General features: G+C 44.4%; 1 protein-coding gene across 2 annotated transcripts in view; it reads left to right on the forward strand.

Moving 5' to 3' along the window:
- Window positions 1-9,700: 9,700 nt before the first annotated feature.
- Window positions 9,701-19,748, forward strand: part of bard1 (BRCA1 associated RING domain 1) — a 176,862-nt gene continuing 166,814 nt past the window's right edge. Inside the window, exons 1-2 of one of the 2 annotated variants that reach the window (XM_043693340.2) lie at window positions 9,701-9,795; window positions 13,755-13,811. In XM_043693340.2, the coding sequence (XP_043549275.2) occupies window positions 9,710-9,795; window positions 13,755-13,811 (143 nt within the window). In that variant the 5' untranslated portion in view covers window positions 9,701-9,709. The remainder of the gene's footprint in view (window positions 9,796-13,754; window positions 13,812-19,748) is intronic. The other variant, XM_043693343.2, reaches the window with a different exon arrangement.

Raw genomic sequence — 19,748 nt, forward strand, 5'->3', positions numbered from 1 at the left:
CTGGAAAGATGTATTTTCTCACAAGTGCTCAGTCCAAACACCAAAAAAATGAAAACACATTCAAAAAACAAAGGAAACCAGAGTGTAAGGGTGCCAGAGTGCCTCAAAATCAACAATGTCCTTTTCTCAAATGATAAAAAAAAGAGTAACACACAGGCTGTAATGAGCCAGTGAAACAACAATCCCCTAATGAGAACTGAAACACATTAACTGTGTAGATCAGGCAGTTTAGAAATCAGACCTCAATAAACAAAAAGGGAATACCACTTAACAAAACTGGCTTTTAAACCAGCTAGTTTAGGAATCAGGTTCTCCCAAAAAACAAGCAGAAACCAACAGCAGCAGTAACACACTGACTGTGGCCCAGCTAGCACAGAGTCAGTCCCCTCCCTGACACAAACGGAGAGTCCTTGACACTGATCCAGCTGCCTCACATCCAGCTCTCAATGAACAGAACCTCTGACACTCCAAATTATTTATTTTTATTTTAGTAAACAAAACAAACCAATTTTACAAAACAATTAACATTAACAGCTGTATACAGAGAAACAGCAATTTACAAGGGAGAGGAACAGCAAAGCCAGGCCCCAAATCCTATCGTTCAACCAGTTTTCAGGGAAATGAGGACAAACCTCAAATCCCATTTTCTGTCATCACAAAACAGTAACAGTAACAAATACATACAAGACAGTCCAATTAGATTTTAAAAAGTGCATAGAATAGAGACCTCCCCACCAACCTAGTAAGGCACCCTGCTCCTACATCCCTTCCGACACTCCAATTTATATCTGCCAGCCAAGGTCCCTGACTGGACCAGATTAACAACCCCAATCAGGGAACTCATATTCTGAGGTCCACCTGGCTGACCTTAATACAGTCCCTAACTTAGCATTTCAGACTACAAATCTAAATTGGTGAGTTTACAAGGTGGAAATTAAAAAGCTCTCACTCAACAACAACTTGCATTTATAAAGTACCTTTCATATTGTAAAATTTTCTTAGGCTCTTCACTGGAAAGTTATCAGAACAAGATTGATGTCAAATCACATGAGGAGACATTTATGACAGAACATGGAATTATCCCAGGCTCTGAATAATGTGGGCAACGATGCAAGGAAAGACCATCTTTCCTTCTAAGCTTTGATCTGTTGGATGAGAATCTCGTTAGTGAGTAGCGAGAGGTCCGATTTGCAAACATTTAGATCTCACTAATTACCTATTCTCGCATCATTCATATGCAGTTTGCTGTTCTCCCTATGCCAGAAAGAAAATGGACAGTTTCCAACTTGGAAGTTAGAGTTGGTACCTGGCAGATCCAGCTTGCCGTTTGCTCCTCTGGACCACCATCTTATTTTTTTATATTCACTTGTGGGACCTGGGCATCGCTGTCTGAGCCAGCATTTATTGCCCGTCCCTAGTTGCCCTTGGGAAGGTGGTGAGCTGCCTTCTTGAACCGCTGGAGTCCACGTGGTGTAGGTTGACCCATAATGCCGAAAGAGAGGGCAATCATGGACAACTATCCTAATAACTCAGAGCATGCTCCTTGGACATGACAACTTGCATCCTTCCAGTCAGTGGAGGTTGGCATTGGACATGCACCTGTCTCATCATGACACACCTCCGACTCACTTACAATATAGATGTCCACCTCAATACTGCACTTTGGAGTACAACAGCACCCTTTCATAATAATGCTGCTGCCAGGGCACTTTGCATGCAGGGGCAAGCACACACCTCATGCTTTGGAGTAAGCAGCATCTCAGCTTACTCACTTTGCACCTACTTGGATGCTCACAGCCATCTTTGCCAATGCATTGCCATCTCTTGTTTTGTGCTTTGACACCACATGCACAGCAGCTCTGTCATGCCTTGTCTTCCAGTATGGGCACAAATCCAGGCAGCTTGACATTGCTGTCAAAAACGATCAATCAAAAGGGGGTGGACACGTTGCTGTATGGCACTGTGCTACATCAATCTCATGCCCACGCCATGTGCGTCAAATGCAGGAGGCTGATTTCTCTTGCTCAATGTCCTCATTTTCCTCCTTGGAACACTGCTGGCCAGTCTCCCAGCCCTTCAGCACCCAATGCATCCTCTCTTTGCCTGACTGAGGTGGAGCATAGGGACAGCACAGCCCATTCTTCCACAAGCGATAATGTGGAGTGAAAAATAGACCTCCTGAAGATGTGGTTCAGCATGATAGGGCACTGTAAGGAATCTACAATTCTAACAATCGTTTTGATATGCCTGTGCCAGGCAGTAAGGGGAGTGCGATGACCAGTCAGCCAGAGCCAGCATCAAATGAAACTAGCTGGACAGAATTCGATCAACATCCACCTTCAATTGATGTGAGTTGAGTGAAGCAAATGCAGCTATTTGGGTTTTGATGCATACTTAACAAGTTTTTATTTTGTACTGGGCGTCAAGGAAAGCATAACTTTCTGTCAGAGTTTTAATCTGGTATGGCACAAAGGACAGGTAGCCTGTGTCACTTGATTCTTGTAGCTGCAGTTACAATGAGAGTTCATCAGAGTGCTGATGATGTGGAATAGCAATACATTTACAAGTGTGAGTTTGTGTTTCCATAGAAATGTCACCTGTACCACCCATGTCTCCTTGGAAGCTGTCCTTCTTCATTTCCCTCCCTCTGTCATGTGCTATGACGGGCTCGTCGTGGCTGTCAGTGGTTTACCTGCAATGCATAGGATCCCTACGGTGTGGAAACAGGCTGTTTGGCTCAACAAGTCCAAACCGACCCTCCAAAAAGTAACCCACTCAGACCCACTCCCCTCCCCTATTATCCTACATTTATCCTTGACCAATACACCTAACCTACAAATCCCTGAACAATTAACCTAACCTGCATATCTTTGGACTGTGGGAGGAAACCAGAGGAAACCCACCCAGACACGGGGAGAATGTGCAAACTCCACACAGACAGTTGCCCAAGGCTGAAGTCGAACCTGGATCCCTGACACTGTGAGGCAGCACTTAGCCATCATGCCGCCAGTGGGATTTAAACATGGTACCAGCAATAGAAATCCCAGTAGGTAATTCCTTCCTGCTGAAGGCATGGTGACACAAGAGACGACATATGAAACATAATGCATACATAGTACTGCATGAGATAACACCTGGAGCTCACAGGGAGAAACCCAGTATGAAATTAACACCTGGTCGATTTCCGATACAATTCCGATTCCTACAAGCCTGGACGACAAAGGTAGTTCTTGGAGAGTGTCTTAAAGAAACATTGAGTGATAGAGAGGCAGAGAAGTAGAGAGGATGATCAGAGTCCCAGATCATAAGGGTTTCACAGGTGAAGGCACAGCTATCAATGTTGAGGCAAAGGGTAATGTACAGGGGACCAGAATTGGTGGAATGCAGAGTTTTTGGAAGACTTTAGAGCAGAAGGGCAGATAGTGTTAAGAAGAGCAATGTCCATGTAGGGACTTGAAAACAAGAATGAGAATGCTAGATTTCAGGAGTTGCTGGAGTGAAAGCCCAACAGAGGTCAGTTGGCAAAAGGTTACGAGTGAATGGAACCTTCTTTCTCAATCTCTCTTACAATATTGAGGTTCAATACACAGAGAACCTCATTCTAAATGATGCTACAAGATAAGGAAACTTTTTTTGAAACTGCTAATGAAAGGTCATTGACATGAAACATTCCCTCTGTTATTCTCTCCATCTGTTTCCCGCACTGTTGAGTGGTTCTAACTTCTCATCACGTTACTTCAGATTTCCATCATCTGCATTGTGTGCCAGCAAGAAACTGTACATAAGAATCTTTTAATTGATGTGGGGGTGTGGAGTGTGTGTGGGGGGAGGCTATCTGCTACAGTTACCACATGGTTCTGGCTGACTGGGCAACACCCTGCTCTTACTGCCTAGCATAGACAAATTGAACAGATTCATAGAATTTCTACAGTGCAGTTAGAGGCCATTCAACCCATCGAGTCTGCACCCACCTTTTGAAGAGCATTCCACCCTAATACAGTATTAACCATGGCTAACCAACCTTGCCTGCACATCCTAGGACACAACAGGGCAATTTTAAGCACGGCCAATCCACCTAACCTGCACAACCTTGGACTGTGGATGGATACCGAGCATCCATCAGAAACCCACCCAGACATGGGGAGCATGTGCAAACTCCATACAGACAGACAGTCACCTGAGGCTGGAATCAGACCCGGGTCGCTGGCACTGTGAGGAAGCAGTGCTAACCAATGTGCCACAATGCTGCCCAGTACAGAGAAAGAGAGTCAATTTGTTTGGCCGTGTTGGCATACTTTCCTTAGCCTTCAGGTTCTGAGGAGGGACTTGAAGTGAGAACTTCTCACCTGGAGGTAAGGGCGCTACTGTTACACATGCTGCCATCCATCTCATCAAAGTGTGTAGGTTCTTTAGGGACATATGTATGAGGGTACTAATAAGAATGAAGGGCTTTTGCCTGAAACGTCGATTTTCCTGCTCGTCAGATGCTGCCTGACCTGCTGTGCTTTTCCAGCACCACTCTAATCTTGACTGCTAACAGATGTAGTGTTATTTACAAGTTATAAGAATAGACTCAACATTAGCACAAAGACTATTGGGAAGGTGGAGCCTTAAATTTGTCTCTCATAAAATCCTACTTCACTCTGTGCTGTTACAACTCACTGAGGTAATATACTGCAAAGCAAGCCCCACTATTTCAAAAGGTATCCTAAAAGTTAAAGATTTTAATAAGTATGCAAAATTCCCCAACTTTCCCGATTTTCAGATTGATATTGTTGATGGAAAGCATGGGCCAGGTTTCTGTACTGAACTAAAATAATTATTACAAAAGAATTACATGCAACAGGTAAACAGATCAGAACTATTGATATACAACTCGATAAGTTAAAACTCTAATCCTCTCATAAACTTCCCCTTACACACAGAGATAGATGGAAAGACAGGAAATAAACATGGGTTACAGATCGAGTGGTTGCAGTTCACAAGGCGTGCTGAGATGACTGTTATGATTCTTGCGCTGATCAGAATGCTGCTTCTCAGTCATCTTTCTCCAGATCCTTCCACCGGTTTGGAAGAGGTACAGGTTGGCTAATTTACTTAAAAATGTCCTTCTAAAAGCTGACAGAAACTGCTGAACAAAAGATAAACTTTTTTCAGATATAAGGTGGCCTGCACTGCAGAGAACAGAGAGTGGGGTGTGGAGAGAGCTCCTGGCCAACAGGTACTAATAAAATAGTAGATGCTGTCCTCAGCATCAGCAGTATTTGTTTTCCTTGAAGTCTTCTGGGTTGCCTCACTGGGTTTGGTGGTCCATAGAATCCCTACAGTGTGGAAACAGGCCCTTCGGCCCAACAAATCCACACCGACCCTCCGAAGAGTGACTCACCCAAACCCATTCCCCTACATTTACCTCTGACTAATGCAACCTAAATTACATACTAGTTGATGTTAAGTTAAACCTTCAGAACCCACACTGATCACCATGTTGCTAACATCTGCATCTGCTAAATGTATGGGTTATATTGGGATTTAAGTGGTGTAATGTGTGTGAAGAGAGCTACTTTCTGCTCTAACAAGCAGAAACTTGTAGGATAAAGAAGATGAAGTATATTGCTTCTGTGTAACTATTCACATGTTATAAGAATATGCTCATGTTGCTTTAAACCTAGAGTGACTAGCACCATAGAGTCACAAAGTCATTAAAAAGGAGGTTATTCAGCCCAAAAAGCCCATGCTGGTTCTGTTTAATCTCTAAAGTGTGGAAACAGGCCATTTGGCCCAGTGACTCCAGACTGACCCTCTGAAGAGCATTCCATCCAGACCCATGCCCCTACCCTATCTCTATAACCATGCACTTCCCATGACTAATGCACCTAACTTACACATCCTTGAAGACAATATGTAATTTAGCATGGCCAATCCCACCTAACATGCATATCTTTGGGCTGTGGAAGGAAACTGGAGCACCTGGCGGACACCCGTCCCAATCAACCCCACCGCCCTGTGGCCCAACATTTCAACTCCCCCTCCCACTCTGCTGAGGACATGCAGGTCCTTGGCCTCCTCCACCGCCGCTCCCTCACCACCTGACGCCTGGAGGAAGAATGCCTCATCTTCCGCCTCGGAACACTTCAACCCCAGGGCATCAATGTGGACTTCACCAGTTTCCTCATTTCCCCTCCCCCCAACCTTACCCCAGTTCCAACCTTCCAGCTCAGCACCATCCTCATGACCTGTTCTACTTGCCAATCTCCCTTTCCACCTATCTGCTTCACCCTCACCTCTGACCTATCACCTCCATCCCCGCCCCCATTCACCTATTGTACTCTTTGCTACCTTCTCCCACCCTCCTCTCTGACCTAACACCTCCATTCCCACCCCAATTCACCTATTGTTAGTCTTTGCTACCTTCTCCCCATTCCCCCCCGGCACCCCCCCCCCCCCCCCCTCCCACAATTTATCTCTCCACCCTGGAGGCTTCCTGCTTCTATTCCTGATGAAGGGATTTTCATACTCCTTGGATGCTGCCTGACCTGCTGTGCTTTTCTAGCACCACTCTGATTTAAACACTGGTTTCCAGCATCTGCAGTCCTCACTTTTGCCTAGTTCCTTTCTCACATCAAATTTTGCACCCACCCTTCGAACAAAAGCTTTATGACCCCTAATCCTTGTACCATCAGGGAATGGGAATAACTTTCTCTACCTTAAGCAAACCTTCCCCAATCCTGTACCCATCCATCAGATTTCCTCCCAATCTCTGCTGCTCCAAAATGAAGAAAGAACACTATTTCCTTACTGAGGAGGATGAGAGAGTTGCAAGTTGAGTATTCATATTTACAAGCGATGCATTGAGTGAGATGTCAGAACACCTTGAAGAAGGGAATGTCGTTCAAGCAGAGCTTTAACATTCCAACCATACTGTGAGACATTTAGGCTTGAATGACACTCCAGCCAGCAGATTTCAAAGAAGACTTTAATCTAAGCAACCAGGGTGCGTCCATCAATACATCTCAATTTTTGACATTTTATTCAGTACACATTTCTGGTTATTTCTGAAGTAGATATTTTCTTTCAATAAGTAAATATTTTATGATATTATCCTCGTTCACAAGGCATGGGCCAATGTTGGAGGAAACACAACTTGCAAAGCAGGGAGGCAAGAGGTATAATAATGGACGATGTATTCTGTAGAAATGTATTATTAACAATAATGTACTTAAAAATTCCATTTCTCACACCTGTTTCTTTTCTTTTTCACTTCTTTTGGTTTGCTGGGACATTCAGTGGAATGTACTTTTATTTGAGCACATGCTTTCCTCTCAGGGAAATCTTTTTTTCCAAGTTTTGCCAAAGGGCTTCAAGCCGTCTGTTTTTTGTGGATGCCAACATTCAAATCTGCCAATGATTTCTCCTTTTTAACTAGATGGAGGAACCTCAAATCCTTCCAGTACGACATAGACACAGTCCTCAATAAATATTTAAAATCATAGAATCACTACAATCTTGACAATATAGGATCAGGGAGTGTGACAAGTCAGAAAAAAATAACATAGAGAGAGAGAGAAAGAGAGAGAAGGCATGTACTATCTGATTTAGCATCCTTAAAAGTGGATACATTTGCGGGCCCAGATGAAATGCATCTATATGTAGAGATGTTGAGGGAAACAAAGGAGGAGATATCAGGTACTTGGAAGTAACGTTTGCCCACAAAGCATTAGAGAACTGCTAATGTTGTTCTATTATTAAAAATGGAAAGAAGGGATAAACCTGGAAATTGCATAGCAGTTAGTTTAACCTTAGTGATGGGGAGAATTTGAGTGACAAAATATACCTGCACTTGGAGCGACACAGATTAATTAGGGATAGTTGACATGGACTGTTAAGGGAAGGTTGGGTTTGACAAATTTGATCAAATTTGTTGAGTTTGTATCCAGACGTATTGATGACAGCATTTGATGATGTCTACGTGGACTTCAGCAAGGTCCCATTGGAAGACTGGTCAAGCAAGTAAGAGCCCATGGGATCTAAGGCAAAGTGGCACTTTTGATCCAAAACTGGCTGAGAGGCAGGAAGCAGAGGATGATGGTAGGGGGGTGTTTCTGTGATTGGAAATCTGTTTCTGATGGGGTTCCACTGGGCCCAGTGCTGGGGGCCTTGCTATTTGTGGTATGCATTCATGACCTGGACTTAACTGTAGGGGGTATGATCAAGAAGTTCGCAGCTGAAATGACAATTAGTCAACTGGTAATTAACGAGGACAGCTTTAAACTGCAGGAGATATTAACAGGCTAATCAGCTGGGCAGAGCAGTGGCAAACCTGGAATTCAACCTGGAAAATTGTGAGGGAATGCGCTTGGGAAGGCAAAGGATTACACTATGAATGGCAGGACCTCGGGAATGATTGAAGATCAGAGGGACCTTGGTGCACATATCCCCCACTATCAATAACCTTGGGGGATTACCATTGGCCAGAAACTGGACTGGAGCAGCCATATAAACTGTGACTTCAAGAACAAGTCAGATGCTGGGATATCTGTGATGACTAACTCACCTTCTGATTCCAAATAACAATTTACCATGCACATGCCACACATCAGGAGTGTGACGGAATATTTCTCACTTGCCTAGATGAATACAGCTACACCAACACTTAAGAAGCTCAACACTATCTGGGAAAAAGCAGTTCATTTGATTGGCACCACATGCACTACCTTCGTCATTTACTCTTTTCATCACTGAATTACAGTGGCAACTGCATGTACCATCTATAAAAAACACTGTAGCCACTCAATAAAGTTCTTTCGACAGCACCTGCCAACACTGTGACCTCTACGATCCAGAAAAGCAAGGTACATGGGAACAGCACCACCTCCACCTGCAAGCTCCCCTCCAAACCACACACCATCCTGAATTGGAAATACATCGCTGAGTGTGTCACTCTGTCAAATTCCTGCATGTAGCCCCTAATGTGGAGGTGCCGGTTTTGGACTGAGGTGGACAAAGTCAAGCTTTCAGAGCCCCTGTTTCTTCCTCAGCTGCCTGAGGAAGGAGTGGGGGCTTCATTCAAAAGCTTGGGGTTTCAAATGAACCTGTTGGATGATAACCTGGTGTCATGTGATTTTGACTTAGCCGCTAATAGCATGGTGGGAGTACTTGCAAAAGATGGACTACAGCAGTTGCATCACCACTATCTTCTCAAGGGAAATTAGGGACGAGAATCAAAAGGTAGCCTTGTTATCGCTCATGCAATATTTCATGAAAGAATAATAACAAAAGTGAAAACTTAAAAACTACAAGAGTTGATGGTCAACATCATTGCTCTTTGCTGCCTAATACAAGGACTGTAAGATCCCTTCACTCAATGTAACTCAAACCCATACCCTGTCTGTCAATCACATTCAGGCCCCGCCCCCTTACTGAGCAGTCAATCACACTCAGGCGTCCCCGCCCCCCGCCAGAGCTATGAATCACATCTAAACCCTGCCCATGCCCGTCAATCACATGCAGGCCCCACCCCCTCTTCGGGCAGTTAATCACTCTCAGGCCGCCCCGCGCTGTCAATCACACCCAAACCCCACCCCCATATGTCAATCACATACAGGCCCCGCCTCAGTGTCTGATCCCTCACCCAGGCCCCGCCTCCGGATTTGATGTTTTGGCGCGAGTCGAGTGGATCTCGAGCGGGTTGGCGGCGGTTGGTCGGAGCGGGATGTCGGGGCCACATCGCGGACAGAGCTGGGCTCACACAGCGGGGGCCCTGGCCGCACTCGAGGGGCTGCTACAGTGCTCGGCCTGGTAACAGTCCGAGCTTGGCCTGGCTCGGGGTCCTGTGTTTGGGTCAAGGGATGGGGCAGGCTCGGAGGGAGGTAGAGAAGGTGCGCCGGGGGGTGTGGGAGTAATGGTCTGAGGGTCAGGGGGTGGGGGTCACGGACAGGTTCAGAGGTCAGGTCAGGGTTGGGTTGGGGTCAAGGGGAGGATCAGGCTTGTGTTTGGTGTGTCTGGGGATGAAGGGGAAAGGTCGGGTCAGGGGTGTGTTCTGTGTGTCAGTGGTCAAGGGGGTAAGGTCGGGGGTCAGGAATGTGCTCTGTGTCGGGGTCAAGGGGGAAGGTCAGGGGTTGGAGGTGTGGTTGGTGTGTCAGTGGGGTCAAGTGAAGGATCAGGGGTCAGGAGTGTGTTCTCTGTATCGGGGATCAGTGGGGAAAGTTGGGGATCAGGAGTGTGTTCTGTGTGACGGAGTTCAAGGAGGAAGGTCAGGAGTGTGTTCTGTGTGTCGGGAAGGTTGGGAGTCAGGTATGTTCGGTGTGTCAATGGGCTCAAGTGAAGATTTGGGGTGAGGGGTGTGTTCTGTATGTTGGGGGTCAGGAGTGTGTCTGTCGGGGTCAAGTGAAGTATCGGGGGTCAAGGGTGTGTTCTCTGTATCAGGGATCAGTGGGGAAAGTTGGGGGGTCAGGGGTGTGTTTTGTGTCGGGGTGAAGGGGAAGGTCGGGGGTCAGGGGTGTGTTCTGTATGTCGGGGAGTCAAGGGGGAAGGTTGGGGATCAGGGGTGTGTTCTGTGTATTGGGAAGGTCAGGAGTCGGGTGTGTTCAGTGTGTCAGTGGGATCAAGTGAAGGATTGGGGATCAGGAATGTGTTCGGTGTGTCAGTGGGGTCTTGTGAAGGGTCAGGGTGTGTTCTGTGTGTTGGAAAGGTCAAGGGGAAGGTCAGGGATGTGTTGTGTATGTCAGGGAGGTCAAGGTGGAAGTTTGAGGATCAGGGGTGTGTTCTGTGTGTCTGAGGGTCAAGTGGGAAGGTCCGGGGTCAGAGGTGTGTGCTGTGTTTTGGGTCAAGGAGAAAGTCGGGTTTGTTCTGTATGTTGAGGGCGTCGTGGGGTCAAAGGTGAAATGGACTGACACCTTGGCAGTGGCTTGCAGAATTATGAGATCGGGGCTGGGTTCAGGATGTTGGATTCTGAGAGTCTGGTGGAATGTGGGGAATGTCTGAGGTGAGGTGAAGTTTGAGGGCATGGTGTTTGAGGAATTGTGATTTGTTTGGGGCTGGGGCTGGGGCTGGAAGGGTGTGGCTTCTAGTGTTGTGATGGTTGAGTTTGGGGTATTAAGGATGATGTGAGGAATTAGAAGAGGTGGTGGCTGATGAAGTGGGGATTTGGATGGAGTGGGAACATGAGATTGGAGGATGTGGGCTTGGGATGCGGTTGTTTGATCTTGACAGATGGGGCCATTCTTTGTCAGTACAGTACAGACCCATGTTGCTGCCACCTTCGAGCACCCCATCAGCAGTGGGCTGACTAGCTGGTGACAAGTGGGTGATGTTCAGTGACATTGGAGTATAGCTATTTGTGCTGGCTTTCGTGCTTGTCAAGCTATCCAAATTGTCTTGCCTTTGGTGTTGCTGGATCAAAATTTTGAAGCTCCCTCCCTAATGGCTTTGTGGGGGTACTTAGAGCAAAAGCAGTTCAAGAAGGCAGCTCATCACCACCTTAAGACCAATAAAGTGAACAATAAACACTGGCTCAGTCAGCGAAGCCCACATCCCATAAACAAATAAAACAAAATTAGGGGTTATTGATGTGGTTTGAGGATGATTTACAGGGCTGAAAGTAAAGAAATAATCAGGCCATTTTCAGGATGGCATGAGGAAATTGGTGGAATACTGCAAGAGCTCAGTGCATTATTTCCAAGTTTACTGATAATACAAAGCTAATTAGCAAAATAAACTGTGACAAGTATGTCAAGAAACTAGAAAGGGATGTCAAAGAGATACAGCACGGAGACAGACCCTTTGGTCCAACCTGTCTATGCCGACCAGGTAGCCCAACCCAATCTAGTCCCACCTGCCAGCACTTGGCCCATATCCCTCCAACCCTTCCTATTCATATACCCATCCAAATGCCTTTTAAGTGTTGCAATTGTACTAACCTCCACCACTTCCTCTGGCAGCTCTTTCCATATATGTACCACCCTCTGCGTGAAAATGTTGCCCCTTGGGTCTCTTTTATATCTTTCCCCTCTCACCCTAAACCTATGCCCTCTAGTTCTGGACTCCCCCACCCCAGGGAAAAGACTTTGTCTATTTATCCTATCTATGCTCCTCATGATTTTGTAAACCTCTATAAGGTCACCCCATAGCCTCCAACACTCCAGGGAAAACAGCCCTAGCCTATTCAGCCTCTCCCTATAGCTCAAATCCTCCAACCCTGGCAACATCCTTGTTAATCTTTTCTGAATCCTTTTAAGTTTCACAACATCTTTCCAATAGGAAGGAGACCAGAATTACATGCAATATTCCAACAGTGGCCTAACTAATGTCCTGTACAGCTGCAACATGTCCACCCACCTCCTGTACTCAATACTCTGACCGATAAAGGAAAGCATACCAAACACCTCCTTCACTATCCTATCTACCTGCAACTCCACTTTCAAGGAACTATGAACCTGCACTCCAAGGTCTCTTTGTTCAGCAACACTCCCTAGGACCTTACCATTAAGTGTATAATTCCTGCTAAGATTCGTTTTCCCAAAATGCAGCACCTCACATTTATCTAAATTAAACTCCATCTGCCACTTCTCAGCCCACTAGCCCTCTGATTAAGATCCCGTTGTATTGAAGTTAAATGGGTGGGCAAGAAAGTGGCAGGTGCAGTATAAAGCTATCCAATTTGGTAGGGTGTATGGAAAAGCAGAACAGTTGTTAAAAGATAGGCTTGTGAATAATGATTCAGAAGAATTGGGCATTCTTGTTTAAGCGTGAGTGAAAATTCAGGTGCAGCAAAAGATTAGGAAAGATAGATTATGTCAGGTTTTATCATAAGTGATGGTAACAGTATGTTGCTGCAACTTTACAGAGTTTTGGTAATGTGACACTTTGTGTATGGTGCATAATTCTGGTTTCCATACTCCGGCAGGAATCTATATTTTCTAACCAACCTGTTCAGAGATGTTATTACACATTGGGTCTCCTGGGGTCACTGGACCACAAGAGTCCTCCCAGGGAGGAATATACTTGCTTAAGTGGGGTAGAATGAAAGTTCATTTTATTGACACTAGGGGTGAGACAGCTGCTGTATGAGTAAAAGTGGCATAAAGTGAGTCTGAATTCTGAGATTAGAAGAAGGAGAAGTGATTTAATTGAAATGTTAATCATTCTTTGAGGGTTTGATTGGGCACATCTGACAGCCTAACCCCTGATTAGAGAGTCCTAAATTTAGGTCAGAGGTAAGGAATTGACCATTTTGAACTGAGATGATGAGGAGAAAGTTCTTTACTCCAAGGATTGTGAAATTTTAAAATAACCTATTCAAGAGGGTTATTGATGATTAGTGATTAAGTGAACTTCCTTTGATTTTTAGGCAACGAGAAAACTAAGAGATAAGGGAATGGGATATTAATATGAAACTATATAAAAGTTAAGACATGGTTAAGGAAGGCTGAGCAGACTCGAAGTCTGCATGGATTATTCCTGCACCTGTTCCTCATTTTGTTACCACTGAGAACAACAACACAGATGATCTGGTCATTACTTGCTATGTTTGGGAGCTTGCTGAGCATACTGTAGCTTCCCTACTTGGTTTAGTGTCTTTTCCCTGAGCAGATAACTAAATAGAAAAACATAATTCATTGTAGTTTTTTTTATATCGGCTTCCTGTGGTGTCTTCTGTTTTCAATAGCTGTTTGAGCTCTTGCACATGGAGTGCAACAGATATATTGTTTATTATACAGTACCTGTCTGGATCATTTAGGACTGTTTTTCTCTTTCAGTTGCAAACTGCTGCAGGAGCCTGTCTGTCTTGGAGGCTGTGAGCATGTATTTTGCCGGTAAGAGTGCAGTGTAGGGCGGGTTGTCAAAGTCTGACTGCTGGCAATTAAAATCACTGCCAAGAATGCTGTTCATGTCACTGTAACACTGTGTGTGGGAGTTGCCATTCAGGATAAATTTCCAGAGAGCTAAGCGATCCCACAACAGGACAATCCTCTGCAATCCAACAGAAGAAGAAAGTTCAATGACTGTCCCCCGTGCTGAGTGATGGCAGAGTCCAGCATGTGAGTGCAGAAGACAAGGGTGAAGCATTTGGAACTATCCTGAGCCAGAATTTCTGAGTAGATGATCCTTCTCTGCCCTGCAACAATGCTTGAAATAATGAGGAGTGATAGGCAAATGTGCCCCTGAATCCCCAAAATTCAATAATTGGTCCCCAGTCAGAGAAGTTCCCTCCTCCCTCTCATGAGTAGATTTGACATGACTGATGACCCTCTAATCATTTACTGCTGAAGGTTTCGCTCAAAGTGAGACTAATTGGCAGCAAACATAGATAGAAGTGGCCTATGATTTGGGTGAGCATCAAGCGGTTGGGTAAAAAAGTGAGTGAGTTGCTGGAGAATCTTCTGGGCTTGGCTGCAGGGGTGATGTTTTTTATTAGGACTTGGAGAAAGAGGCTGCAAAAGGCACAAAGTTGCATTTGGTTGGGGGAGTGTGCTTTTATCGGACTGTGAGGGTAGCATGTGTTTTTGAGAGTTAGATGGAAACTTCAAAGGTAATTTAATCTGTTTATAAAGGAATACTCTGATACCTTGGTGCCAGAAAAACCTGAGATCACTGAGGTTATTAAATTTAAATCTGAGATTGCTATGAGATATTGTGAAGAACCAAACTAAAATCTTATTGGTTTGTGCATGTGCAATTGGCTTGATCTCACCACTCTGTGGAAGGTGTGTTGAGGGTGAAAGCCTTTGTGTCTTAAAATGTGTCAGTTATTTTGGTGAAGAAATGTTTTTTAGAAGTTAGACTGAGACTGACATTAAACATAGAAAATAGGTGCAGGAGTGGGCCATTTGGCCCTTCCAGCCTGTGCCACCACTTAATATGATCATGGCTGATTATGCAATCCCAATATCCCATTCCTGCTTTCTCTCCATACCCCCTGAACCCTTTAGCCTCAAGGGCCATATCCAGCTCCCTTTTGAATGTATCTACTTCTCTGGCTCCGACAGCTTCCCCTGGGAGAGAATTCCAGTTTCCCAACTCTGAGTAAAGAAATTCTTCCTCATCTTAGTCCTGAATGGCTTACCCCTTATTTCTAGACTGTGAGCTCTAGTTCTGAACTTCCTGAACATCGGCAACATGCTTTCTGCATCCAGCCTGAACTGTCCCATCAGGATTTCATATGTTTCCAAGAGATGTCCCTATCATTCTTCTAAATTCCATCAAATACAAGCCTAGTCAATCTAGTCTTTCCTCATACATCAGTCCTGCCATCCTGGGAATCAGTCTGACGAATCTTCTCTAGACTCCCTCAATAGCTCCCTCAACTGCAGCAAGACATCCTTACTATGTTACTCAAATCCTCAAAGCATGCCATTAGCTTTCCTCGTGACCTGCCGCACCTGCATGCCAACCTTCAGTGACGTCCACCATGTCACCCAGGTCTTGTGCACTTCACTTTTTCCTAAGTTGCCAGCATTCAGATAAGATTCTGCCTTCCTGTTTTTGTGGCCAAAGTAGATGACCTCATATTTATCCACATTGTATTGCATTTGCCAAGTATTTGCCTACTTAGCCAGTCTGTCCGAATCACCCTGGGACCCTCTTAGCGTCCTCCTTACTGCCACCCAGCTTAGCATCATTGGAGAAATGTATTCAAGTCCTTCTTCCAGAACATTAATGTATATTATTAAAGCAAAGTTATTCCAAGTGTAGCACAAAGGAGTGCTGGTAAAAATTGAAATTGGTGGAGATAAGGTGGGAAATTCTCTAACAGCCTTCAGCTAATTCAGTTCATTTCCTGTTGTCAGGAAGTGACTGAAAGCACTGGATATGAAAAGGCTATTGGCCCTGACAACATTCTAGCCTATTATTGAACATTTGTGCACCAGAACTACCTACACCCTTAGCCAGGCTGTTCCACTACAACTACAATCCTGGGCATTTACCTGACTGTGGAAAATTGTCCAGGTATGTTCTGTGCACAAAAGCAGAATAAATCCAGTTGGATCAGTTAACACCCCATGATTATCAGCGAAAGTTTGCAAGATTTATCTTCTGCTTTATTCTTTCATGGGATATGGATGTTGATAAGGGCAACATCTGTTTGCCATTCCTAATTGGCTTTGAAGTCAGTAGTTTGTGAGGGCCATTTTAAAGGGTAGTTAAAATTCATATACATTGCTGTGGGTCTGACTGGATAAGGATGGCAGATTCCCTTCCCTTAAGGGCATTAACAAACCAGTTGAATTTTTATGACAAGTTATAGTTTCATGGTCAGAACAGAAATAGAAATTGCTGAAGAAACTCAGCAGGTCTGGTAGCAGCTGTGGAGAGAAAACAGTTAATATTTTGAGTCCAATGACCCTTCTTTAAAACTGATTGTAGACAGGAAAATGTTGGTATAAGTGCTGAAGATGGGGAGGGGCTAGGAATAACTAATAGGTGGAGTTGGAGCGCAAAGAAAGAGAGAACAGAAATTAGGGCAGCACAATGGTTAGTACTGCTGCCTGTCGGTGACAGGAACCCAGGTTCGATTACAGTCTTGGGTGGCTGCTTGCATTTTCACCAGGATGATCTCCCACAGTCCAAAGATGTGCAGGTCTGGTGGATTAGCCATACTATATTGTCCCATAGTGCTGAGGGATGTGCGGACTAGGTGAATTAGCCATGGTAGATTAGATTAGATTCCCTACAGTGTGGAAACAGGCCCTTCAGCCCCACAAGTCCACACCGACCCTCCGAAGAGTAACCCACCCAGACCCATTTCCCTCTGACTAATGCACCTAACACAATGGGCAATTTAGCATAGCCAATTCATCTGACCTGTACATCTTTGGACTGTGGGAGGAAACCGAAGTACCCGGAGGAAACCCACGCAGAAACTGGGAGAATGAGCAAACTCCATACAGTCACCTGAGGCTGGAGTCGAACCTGGGATCCTGGTGCTGTAAGGCAGTGGAGCTAACCACTGAGCCACCGTGCTGCCCTCAAGCCACCGTGCCACCCTCAGGATTATTGGTTTAGGATAGGGGTTTGGGTGGGTTGCTGTTCGGAAGGTTGGTACAGATCCAATGGACTGAGTGGCTTCTATGTGCACTATGGGGAATTTAATTTCATGAATTGTATGCAGCCAAAGGAATGGGTAAAGATCAGCCTGGGAGATATAATAGCTCCTATTGGGGACCATTATTAGCTGAAAATGGATTGGCTGTTGCAGCAACCTGGTTGACAATACCTGATGTGTGAGAATTGGGGTAAGTACGTGGGACAAGGCGCTCAGGCCCTAAAAATATTGATATTAAGTTGTGAAAGCTTCAGGATCCTCAACCAGAAAATGAGATACTTCTTCCAGCTTGCGCTGAGCTTCACTGGAGCACGGCACCAATCCTCAAACAGATATGTTGGCCTGGAAACATGGTGGTGTGTTGAAGTGGTAGGCAGCAGATGGAATATAGGTGTTCTGCGAACGATGGCCCAGTCTGCGTTTTGTATCCCCAGTGTAGAAGAGACCACATTATGAACTGTTATTACAATACACTAGATTGAGTTAAGTGCAGGTAAATTGCAGCTGCACCTGGAATATGTATCTGGGCCGTTGGATAGTGAGGATGGAGAAAAGAAATCGTGAGGCATTACACCTGTGATTGTATGGGAAGGTGATGTAAGGGTGTGGTTAACTCATGACTTATTGGTCCCTGCCTGGCATTTGTGGCTCGAATGTTCACACCGCATAAGTCTCACCTATTAACCATTTTTAATGAGAGAGAATCTAGCCACCTTCTCTTGACAGTCGATGGTAATACCGTGAAATCTCCACTATTAACACTCTGTTAATTACCATTGACAAAGAAATGAACTGGATCAGCCACTAAATACTATGGCTGCAATATTCAGAGCAGAAACTTGGAACTTTGAGTTGTCTAACTCACCTTTGATCCCGAAGCCTGTCCATAATGTGCAAGTCAGGGTGTGTGATGGAATAATCTCACAACACTGAAGACAAAGCAGCCTGCTGGTTTGGCACCCCATGCACCACCATCAATGTTCATCCCTGTACCGTGAATGCACAATATCAGCAGTGCATCATCTGCAAATACATTGCAGCAACACAGCACGAATCCTTAGACACCATCGTCTAAACCCATAACCTTTGCCACCCGGAGGGACAAGAGCGGCAGATGCATGGAAATAACATCCCTTAAAAATTCTTATTGAAGTCACACGCCATACTGACTGGAATTGTATCACCATCCTTTCCTGTTGCACGGTCAAGATCCTAGATCTGCCTTCCTATCAATGTGGTGGCTGTCCCTACATTACTTGAATTACGATAGTTCCAGAAAGCAATTCACCAATACCTGTTATGGCCAATTAGGATTACTAAGAAATACTGGCCTAGCTGGCAATACCCAAGTCCTGTGAATGAATAAATAAATTTAAAACAAAATCATCTGTCATGTGTCTGGTATACTTGTAGCCTGCATGCTGCTTTGAGACTGTAAGGGAAAAAATAGTTGTGTATTAACAAAATACAGCTTTGTACCAAATCAGTGGTCTTCAACCCTTTCTGTGGGAAAATCCAAACTATTTTGATTCACTTTTTGTGATCCTTTGTCAGCATTTGTGCATGTATAAGTGGCAAAGTAATTTTCATGGAAACAATCTTTCGTTGAGCAGGTGAGAGCTATGAATCTTGAGCAGTAATCTCTTTAGTCAAAGGGAGGATGTGGTTATTGACAGGTCATTTTTGCTTTCTGAATGCCTACATCATCTAACCATTGGAAAATAATAGAGGAGATTTATAATCCCAAACCCTACCCCCCCCCCAACAGAATAAATTTCTAACCATCATAGAAATTTATTGTCTAACTGGTGATGGGGACTCTTTTAGAGTTCAGCAAATCTCCATTAAAAATCTCAAAGAAGTGTGAGTGGTGCTCAAACTACGTAACAGGTCAATCAGCTTCTTCATAGGGCAGATACATTATGATGTTTTGACTTAACCCATAACCAGAGTAGATGAAGGAAAGTGGGATCAACAGCTGACAAGGTTATCTTGCACTCTTTCATCCCAAAACCTTTACAGTCAATTAAGTAGTTTTAATATGCAGTGATTGCAGAAATTACGCATTGATACTCATTGAAGATTTTAATGGACTTATCTGAGATGTAGCGATTTATTGATTTTGTTTCTGGAGAAGAACAGGAATGGACCTGAATGTAGGAATAGTGGAATTGACTAACAGCTCTGTCTTGAGACCTTTTGTGAAGGGAAATGTCATCGATTGGCTGGAATCTTCTCTGACGGTCACAGTATTTATAGCTGAATCTTAATGTAGCCATCCATTCTGATTCTAAAGCTCCCTCTATGGCAACAGCTAATTGATTCTTGATTTTATTTATTTGTTTTTGGGATATCAGAAACACTGACAAAATAGTGCTTATTTTCGAATTATGGGTCAGTCACAAAATGTGAGACTGGAATCAAGTTGCATGCTCTTGATGTTTTTAATCTCATGTTCCAGAGAGAATAAAATAATGTATATTTCACTAATACTTGCTCATCTGTCTTGTATAAATGAAAACAGTTGATTCCAATGCTGAATACATGGCAGGGATGATAATTTTGTCTGTTGTGGAAGAGAGGAGATTCTTGTAGCCTGTTGAGAATGTTATGCTTTTTGCATTTCTCTAATTCCTTAGACATTGAGGGGACAAAAGTGACCTTTGAGTTGCATGACCCTGAACTGAAGTTGACAATGATACTCAAT

Source organism: Chiloscyllium plagiosum, unplaced genomic scaffold (assembly GCF_037043375.1).
Source record: "Chiloscyllium plagiosum isolate Xiang-an unplaced genomic scaffold, Cpla_swu_hap1 HiC_scaffold_7, whole genome shotgun sequence".
Lineage (NCBI taxonomy): Eukaryota > Metazoa > Chordata > Chondrichthyes > Orectolobiformes > Hemiscylliidae > Chiloscyllium > Chiloscyllium plagiosum.